Source organism: Myodes glareolus, chromosome 22, assembly GCF_982192425.1.
Source record: "Myodes glareolus chromosome 22, mMyoGla1.1, whole genome shotgun sequence".
NCBI lineage: Eukaryota > Metazoa > Chordata > Mammalia > Rodentia > Cricetidae > Myodes > Myodes glareolus.
The window spans coordinates 37,343,949-37,353,563 of record NC_142047.1 but is presented as its reverse complement, the minus strand read 5'-3'; the positions used below and the strand labels follow the sequence as shown (position 1 = coordinate 37,353,563).

At 43.5% G+C, this 9,615-nt stretch overlaps 1 protein-coding gene across 4 annotated transcripts in view; it reads right to left on the bottom strand.

The window, feature by feature from the left end:
* Positions 1-469: 469 nt before the first annotated feature.
* Wdr59 (WD repeat domain 59) overlaps positions 470-9,615 on the bottom strand; it is a 69,899-nt gene continuing 60,753 nt past the window's right edge. For all 4 annotated transcript variants that reach the window (XM_048437233.3, XM_048437227.3, XM_048437228.3 and 1 more), the window contains one exon: positions 470-1,411. In XM_048437233.3, coding sequence (XP_048293190.1) covers positions 1,132-1,411 — 280 coding nt within the window. In that variant the 3' untranslated portion in view covers positions 470-1,131. The remainder of the gene's footprint in view (positions 1,412-9,615) is intronic.

The window sequence follows — 9,615 nt, the reverse complement described above, 5'->3', positions numbered from 1 at the left end:
TGAGCCAAATCACAGGCCTACGGGATTTAAATTTCTAAGAGAGAGGAAATTTCAGTATGTGGTTTTTTGTTTTGTTTGTGTTTTAATTCTCTTCTCTGGCATATACATGTGAAAGAACTGAAAATCCTGAAGGAGCAAGAGAGATGAGTTTGTTAGGGAGTTCAAGGTGCCCCTGGAGCCTAGCCAACCTGTCCGGAGGCAGACGGAGACTTTGGTATCGATGTGGAAATGCAATCTAATTTCCCTTTGGCTGGAAGAAATAATTATGAGACTCTGTGGCTAGGAAGAACCTTAATGTCAGATTCCATTTCCTCCCATCAGATGATCAAAGTCAAACACTGCTTCCTTTAGGAATCATGGGACTAATTCTAGTCCTTCCGAAACAATTAACCACAATCACAAGTACAGTGCAAAACGAGCCACTGAGATGGTCAACTTCCTGTTCCTTCTCAAGTATAAATAATACCTGTTTATAGATAAAAACAAGATGTATAGCTTTATTAGTCAAGGGAAAGCAGATAGAGGAGAAACTTAAAAATATATACACTTTAAGACTCCTTAAGGGGCTGGCAATGAAACTCAGGTACGGCTACTCACTAATAATATGCAAGCCCCAAGTTCAGGAAAAAAAGTCTTTAAGTACAACATATCTTACACTTTAGTACTGTATCTTATAAGGCCTCTGCTCATTGACTCATCAAAGGTACCAGCTTCTGAAGTCACAGATGTCATGGGCTCACTTGTCGATGACACTAACATTCAGCGTCCTCTGGCTCAGGAGACTGTCTTTTGTCGCTGATTTGATGTTATACTGGCATCTGGAGAGCCCATTCCTGGCTCAAGGGCACCTCAAAGGCTGGCGCTCTGGAAAAAGGTGCTGCTCCCCATGAAAACATCCACAGACAGTGCAGGAGGGCCAGCTCTGTGCTCTCCCTCCCTTCGTCCAGCACCATCCGGCCCCCGGCAGCCAAAGAGAAGGGAAGGCAAAGGCTCCTGAGTCTGTGAGGGGACTGTGCTCCTGAATAACCCGGGTTCTGGAACTTTCCACCACCACCAGCAGAAAGCCAAGACTTCTAGTCTTGGGTCACCATCTTCCTCTATTTCTTAACAGAATTCTTGTGTCTCCAGCATTTACAGAGTCCTCTGAGATTTCGGACAGTCCCACCCTCTCATGTTCAGAAGGTGCTCTCCAGCAGGCAGTGGCAGCCACACCCAGTGGGACAGACCTCTTGGGTCCGAAACCATTCCATCATGTGGCTTGTATGGCCACCATGCCCACAGGTCAGGCAGAAGTTGGATGACCCCCGCACAGCCACGTGGCAGATGGCACACTGGAACGTGAAACCTTTGCAGATGGCACACTGCGTGCCACGGACCTCGCTCCGGCAGTGACTGCAGTACACACCGAACTCTGCAAATGGGGGAGATGGGCAAAGCAAGAGACAGTGTTAGTTTGGTTCCGGTAAAAGAAGACTGGGCATTGGTGAGTGGGTACCTACTCCCCCAGGATGCTGGCAGGTTCCGGCAGACCAGTGAGGGTTTATTTTTTGTTTTTGTTTTGTTTTTGTTTTTTTTTGAGGTAGGGCCTTGTGTGTCCCAGGCTGACCTGAACAGACTATGGAGCTGAGGATGATCTTGAACTCCTTATTTTACTGAGTTCTGCGATTACAAGTATAAACCACCATGCCCAGTTTTATATGGTGTTAGAGAACCACTCGAACCTGGGGTTTATTGCACGATGGGCAAACACTCTGAGTTACGACCCAGCTCTGCTTTTCTGTTTATTTCCATGTACGAATGTGTAGTGCACGTGTGAGTTTGAATATATGTGTGAGCGCAGGCATATGTGTCCTTGTTTATGTCAGGGCCGATGTCAGGTGTCTATCTTTCTTCACCCCATTTTTTCAAAACAGTGGCTAGACTGGCTGGCCAGCAAGAGGGGATCCCCAATTTCCTCAGCCCCAGTATTGAGGTTGCAGACGTGTGTCTCACACTGGATTTTTACTTGGGTGTTTGGGACACAAGCTTGCTTATGTGGCAGGTATTTTACTGACTAGGATATCTCTTTAGCCCCTCCCTCCCTTCCTTCATTTTCTCCCCCCAGACAAGGTTTCTCTGTGTTGCTGTGGCTGTCCTGAAATTTGCTTTGTAGACCAGGCTGGCCTGCTTCTGCCTCTTGAGAGTTAGATTAAAGGTGTGTGTCACCAAGTCCGGAAAGCCAATTTTCTTTTCTAAATGATAGAACTCCCACCATCTAGATAGTTCTCCTAACTAGGAGCTGTCTTTACTACTAGGATGAGGGCAGGGGGCATAGGCAGCACTCGGCTCTGAGGTCCTGTGGGAAACCCAGTGCTCTGCAGCAGAGGATTGCTGTACCTGCTGCCTCTTACTACTCCTGGGTGTAGAGAGAAGGGAATGACTCGAAAAACACTGAGGAGACAGCCGGTGGCTTTTACCACCAGTGGTTATCCTACTGGCTGAGCAGTAAGCTGGCCATATCAGAACCCCACGGCACTGTCCCACCTCTGTGCCAGGGCAGGGTTTCTACCTCCTGAAGAGCCTGTGATGTGCTCCAGTTTCTACTTGGTATACCAGCCTGTATGTCCCTGGGTTGTTCCTGCTACTCTGGGGCCATTGCAGACTGCACACCTTTCTGTGTGCCCTGTCTATTCTCAGAGCCACACCCTCATGCTTAACACTGTCCAAATTCTGGCTGTCTACATTGGCCTTGAGTGAAACACCATTTCTTAAGTCTTATGGTAAGAGGAAAGGTGGGCACCATGTCCCATTATTGCCTCAGACTGCTATTCGATGAGGTGAGGCCGTTTGGCTTTGCCTACCTTTCCCTTTTCCTCTGCATCTCCATCTATCAACTTTCTACAGACACACACACACACACACACACACACACACACACACACACACACATGCACACGGAAGACTTCTGGTCTTTCTATAGACGCACACACACATGGACATGGTAGACTTCTAGTCTTGGGTCGCCATCTTCCTCTATTTCTTAACAGAATTCTTGTGTCTCCAAAAATCCACCTCCTGGATTCCCGACCAGCTGTCCTTTCAGCTCTCTTTAGTTCACACCTCCGCCTCCTCGATATACCTGCCTTTTCTGGTTTCAGGGTCTTCTTCGGCCAGCCTGGAGTGCCTGCACTAATTCCATGTTCCTGCTTTTACAAACATACACAGATCCTTTTCCCCACCGGGGCCAACTGAAACCCTGACTTAGCCACATCACCTGCCCACTGCACATCTGCGCCGGGGAGCAAAGCCACCCGAAGGTCCCCCACTGAAGGTCCCCCACTGAAGGTCCCCCACTGAAAAGCGTGTTTCACTTTACATGCACGGGTAGAGAAGAGCCCAGGCACGGTAGGACCTGCTGCTCCTGCCTTCCTCACACTGCTCCCTTGGCTCACTGCCACACTGCAAATTTCTCCCACACGTCTTGGCTGTTGTCTATTGCCTGCTGTTCTCTCCTCTAACTTTGCTGAGCAAACAGAAGCCTTTAAACGGGGGTTGCGGGACCCCTTCATCTGCACTACCACTTCTTCAAATTTCTGGAGGCTGGTGGCTCCTCTCCTTCCTTCTGACAGTACGAACAATCGGACCTGGAGAGGATGGCTCAGCAGTGTAGAACATTTGTGTTTACTAAGGACCTGGGTTTAGTCCCCAGCACCCACATGGTTGCTAAAACTACAAACATACATTCAGCCCAAACACTCATGAACATAAGACAAAAAAATCTTTATCAAATTAAAACTATAGTTGGGTGGTGGTGGCGCACGCCTTTTAAGCCCAGCACTCGAGAGGCAGAGGCTGGTGGATCTTTGCGAGTTCAAGGCCAGCCTGGTCTACAGAACAAGTTCCAAGACAGGCTCCAAAGCTACAGAGAAACCCTGTCTTGAAAAAAAAAATAAATATATAAGAAAATCTTATTTCCTTCCTCCATCATATCCTTCATCTTAAGTTATACTTAAATAAATTAAAATAAAACATGCTTTAATGGCCTCTTATTACATTTAGCCTTCTAGAATTCAGAAGGAGAAAAGGATCCAATAATAGTTCTTATTACGAATTCTAAAATGCACATCGCAGGGAACCATTAAGGACAAGAAGACCATAGCAGTCATATACAGAGTGAACACATAGATAAAACTACCCTAAATAATGGTCATGTGTCATGCGAATTGTCTCCTACTGTCTTAAAATAGCTTTGGTTTTCTTATTACATTTATTTGTTTTGAGTATATGTGCATGGGTGTGCACACGCCACAGCATGGGCATAAAGGTCAGAGGACAACTTGGGGTTGGGTTCTTGTAGGTCCAGAGAGGGACTAGGACTCAGGTTTTCAAGCTTGGTGGCAAGCAACTTTACACACTAAACCATCTTGTCAGCTCCTGCCTTTGCCTTTTTAATTAAAAAAAAAAAGTGTTTACTTAGAGGAGAGCTGGAGAGACAGCTCAGTGGCTAAGAGTACTTGTTGCTCTTCCAGAGGACCTGCCTTTGGTTCTGCACAGCACATGGAGGCTCACAACCACCTGTACCTCCAGTCTCAAGGGTCTGATGCCCCCTTCTAGTCTCCAACACGTGGTTTACGTAAACTCAAGCAGGCATATACACATAATTTTTTAATCTTAAAAAAGAACCAGAATTTAAAAATATAATTAGGTAAGAATAAGTAATTTTTTTTAATTTAAACAAACTTACGTGGGCAGATCTGAACCTTTAAGGAATTATCCCTAAGGAAGCAAACTCATCCTAGACCGAGTGCCTCCCCTCCTTTCCTGGCGCATCTGTCCCTGCTCTGAACTGACACTGACCCTGCTACAGAACACAGGCTGGCAGCAGACTCCTCAGCCCCGCAGACGCCAGGGCACTACAGTACAGGTACGGGCACCACATGTGGCTGAGTTGGTGGATCCTGTGTGGTGTCTGCAGATCTGGTGACTCTTACAGACAGAATAGAAAGGCAACTGTTGTCTTCAATGTTTGCTATGCCCTGGACCTGGGCAGCTAGCTCCTCCAAACTCAGATGAACTGACTCCTGTGTATATTTGCAATCACGGCTTCCATTGATGCTTCTGCCTGTGAGTTTCCTTCATAAGCCTCCTGCTCCCTTTCTACAATCCTGTGACATTGTCTTTATTGGTACTAGGATATGCGCTAATTCTGCTTTTGTTTATTAGGGTTTTTATTTTGTTTTTGACGTTTTGAGACAGGGTCTCCTGTAGACCAATGTGCTGTCAAACTGACGTGGAGCTGAGGCTGGCCTTGAGCTCCTGATCCTTCTGCCTCTACCTCCCAAGTTCTAGGATTACGGGTGTGCATCCCCACACTGTCAATACTAAGTTGTGACTATCACTTATCTGCCTTCTATTCCAGGCCCTCTGAACTGCACACGCGCACACACACCACCCACATCTATTTCCCTGTGTCGCCTGCACAGTCTTGCACGGTGCTTCCAAGCAGGAGATGCTAACAAGGGTTTGGCTGACTGACGGTTGACATCAGTTCTATATCTCCATGATGCAGATGTTTTCCTGAGAACTAATTTTAAAAGACAAATTATTCTAGGCTATCATAAATCTCTTCCTGATACTCTCTCCTGTATTTAGATGCTCTGAAAAAAATAATACATTGTCAAAATAGAATTCTGTATCTGTATTTCTTTAAGCATGTACACCTTGGTATACCTTACTAAAATAACTTTGCTATTTATTGTCTATACTTACAAACGTTTCTCTGGTTTGTTTTCTCAAGTGGAAACTAGAGACACATGCAACATACAGAGTCAAACAATTTTATGCATTTCATCAAAGCCCAAGCATTCCCTGCCACTCCCTAGAGGAAATCTCGCCTACTCACCCCATCATTTCCTTTATCGTCTTGCGGCTGAAGGCTGCTTTATAAAGCAACCCCATACTCATTGCAAATGAATCTGTGTTTTGTAAGGACACTCATGTAAATATAGGATGTTCTCTGAGCCTATTCCACCTCTTTTCCCTCCCCTCCCTTTTCCTCCCAATCCCTCTCCTTCCTCTCTTAGGCTGTCATGTCATATACATACATGATTTTAAATACATTAAGATCTAAAACCCACAAGTCAGAGACAGCGTGTGACACTTGTTTTTTGAGATGGAATTAGTTCACTTAAAAGGATAATCTCCAGTTGCATCATTTTCCTGCAAATGATACAATTTCATTCCTGATGGACAAATACAATTCCATTGTGTACATACACCACATTTCCTTTATTGATTCCTCTGTTGATGGAGACCTAGGCTGGGTAAATAACTTAACTATTATAAATCATGCTGCAATAAACACTGATGCTCAAGCATCTCCATGCAATATTGACTAGAACTAGGAAATACAGTCAAGTGTGATGGCACATGCCTTTAATCCCAGCACTCAGGGAAACAGAGGCAGGTAAATCTCTGTGAGTTCAAGGCCAGCCTGGTCTACATAGTGAGTTCCAGGACAGCCAGGGTTATGTAGAGAGACACAGCTTCAAATCCCAAACACCCCTAAATGCCTCCCTGCAAAAACAAAATAATATGTAAACAGAGGCTGTTCGTTCATTTCCCGACTGCTCAGACACAAATAATCACACAAAAGCTCTATTAATTACAACACTGTTCAGCCAATGACTCAGGCATATTTCTAGGTATCTCTTACATCTTGAATTAACCCATTTCTATTAATCTGTGTATTGCCACAAGGCTGTGACTTAGCGGGAAGGTTCTGGGTCCTTCTCCCTCAGCAGTTACATGGTGTCTCCCTGACTCTGCCTACTTTCTCTCTATATCTCTGCTCAGATTTCCCGCCTGGCTTTATTCTTCTAAGTCATTGGCCAAAACAGCTTCTTTATTAACCAATGGTAATAAAACATATTCACAGCATACGGAGGAACATCCCACACATCAAAATGGCACACCAATGTAGGGCAACTACACTCACATAAAACCTGAGAGATCTTGGGAAGGAATTTTAGATGCAAAAGAACAGAATTAAGCATGGTTTCTTGGTAGCAGCATTTTCTCAGGTGGGCTCTGTTTGCTAGGGGCAAGTAGAGGCAAGATTCCTTTAAGATATGGCTTCCTGCTGGGCAGTGGTGGTGCATGCCTTTAATCCTGCACTGGGGAGGCAGAGGTGGGTGGATCTCTGTGAGTTCGAGGCCAGCCTAGTCTACAAGAACTAGTTCCAGGACAGGCTCCAAAGGTACAGAGAAACTCTGTCTCGAAAAAAAACAAAGAAAAGATGGCTTCCTAACTCTGCATTAGCAGCAAAAACTGTGTGGCTCCTTTAAGAGCTGGCTTCCTGGTTCATGCTGGCTCTGTTAGGGAGCACTTAAATGGGATCTATGAGCAGCTTGTTATAAATTGCTTAATGGCGACATACACCTGCTGCGTCCATGAAGCTGGGGCAGTGTGCACGGCCCTCAGAAATGGTGAACATGAATCTGCCATGTTAGACTGGGTGGAACAAACAGGCAGGGTTACAGAGTTGGTCCTAGCCATGCCTGCTTAGCATTTTTTTTTTTTAAAAAAGGCGCTCCTGGTCAGAAATGATTACAGATACACAATAATGAGAGATTCAGACATAAATAAACCTCTGAGTAGGTCATAGAATACTTTTAAAATGTATGTAAGTTTGGGAGAAAGAGAAAAAAGAGTAGAGACAGTTATAAAAAGAAATCTTTAAAGAGAAACTAAAAGTAATATAAAAGAGTACAGACAGTCATAGATTAAAGGAATAAAGAAAAATAAGCCACTTAAAGATGGAAAATACAGAGAGTCTGGATTATGCATATCATTAAGTTTTCTTTGAATTTTTTGACTAAAGAGACATTTGATTCTGGGGTTGCTAAGTTAAATCAACATAAAGGTAACTTGACTTCAAAATTTGGGCCTAAGGGTATGTTGCTTAAGAGGCTCTGCTTTTATTTCCACAGAAGATGAGAACCTGAGACCGGTGGTGGTGGTGGTGGTGGTGGTGGTGGCGGTGGCGCATGCCTTTAATCCCAGCACTAGGGAGGCAGAGGCAGGCAGATCTCTGTGAGTTTAAGGCTAGCCCGGTCTACAAGAGCTAGCTTCAGAACAGGCTCCAAAGCTACAGAGAAACTCTGTCTCAAAACAAACAAACAAACAAAAATAACAACAAGATGAGAACCTGTGGATTCCGTCCAGGCTAAAGTAGTTTGGTAGAACAAGAACCCCCTGAAAGATCTCTGTGAACACTAAAAATACTTTGCCCAACAAACAGCAGGAAGCAGTTTGGAAAAAACAATGCCCAAATTCCCATAATGATTGTTTATAAATGTTTGTTTTCATTAAAAGGGGGATATGACATAGATATGAATATTTTGCATTGGTATGGATCTTGGCCTATTGATACAGATTTAAGGTCGATTTTGTTACACTGTGTATATGTATTTCTGCTCTTGTTTAAGAATTATATGTTTGTGTAGCTCATTTTAAAATGTAATGTATATGAATTAACAGATAATCATCTGTAATAGTCAAACTTGTAGTCATATTAGATTTTCTAGGTATATAGAGATATATTTCAGATGGACAGATGTTCTTCAAACTGTTCAAAGACATACAGAATATGGCATTTAAAATGTTTTAAGAACTTAGACTTTTCTCGACAGTGAGACATGTCTGCTTCTGGAAACACCAATTACTTCAAAAAGGTTGATGGGCATTGAAGAAAATTGTTATGGAATTTGCCTTCAAAGTGACTCTAGAGTTTTGGAAGTTGCTTACATGCACTTTCTGTTTACTTAGGTAATATTGCATCCTTCTGGAGTCTTTGATGGAGTTGAAGAATAATTTTATTTATAGTTTTCTTTAGTTATGATAAAAGATAAACTAGATATAAAACTTTAGACTCACAAGGATATGATAGAGTATTTAATTTGCCAAATGTAAATGGACTAAACAATGTAACTATTAATTCTTGCTTGATAACTGTTTTGTGTATGTAATTTTACTATGTTAAATTTAAAACCTTCCTTTTATTTAGACAGAAAAGGGGGGGATGATGTGGGATTCCCCTCCGTATGCTGTGAATATGTTTTATTACCACTGGTTAATAAAAGAAGCTGTTTCAACCAATGGTTTAGAAGAATAAAGCCAGGCAGGAAATCCTAATAGAGATATAGAGAGAGAGTAGGTGGAGTCAAGGAGACACCATGTAGCTGCCGAAAGAGAAGGACCCAGAACCTTCCCATTAAGTCACAGCCTCATGGCAATACACAGATTAATAGAAATGGGTTAATTCAAGATGTAAGAGATACCTAGAAATATGCCTGAATCATTGTAATCAATACAGTTTCTGTGTGAGCTTTTTGGGTCTGGGTGGCCGGGAAATGAACTAGCAGCCTCCATCTACAATAACAAGCAGTTAAATACTTCATGAGTGTATGTGTTCCTTGGGCAGGGGCAGGCTAACCTTATATAGAGCTTCCAATTTTAGTGTCTGTGCTGTCAAGGTGGGCATAAAGCTATTTTGTTTTTGTTCTATTCTTGGTTTTTTGTTTGTCTGTGTTTGTTTTTAGCCCTGGCTAGCTGAGAACTCACTATGTAGTCCAG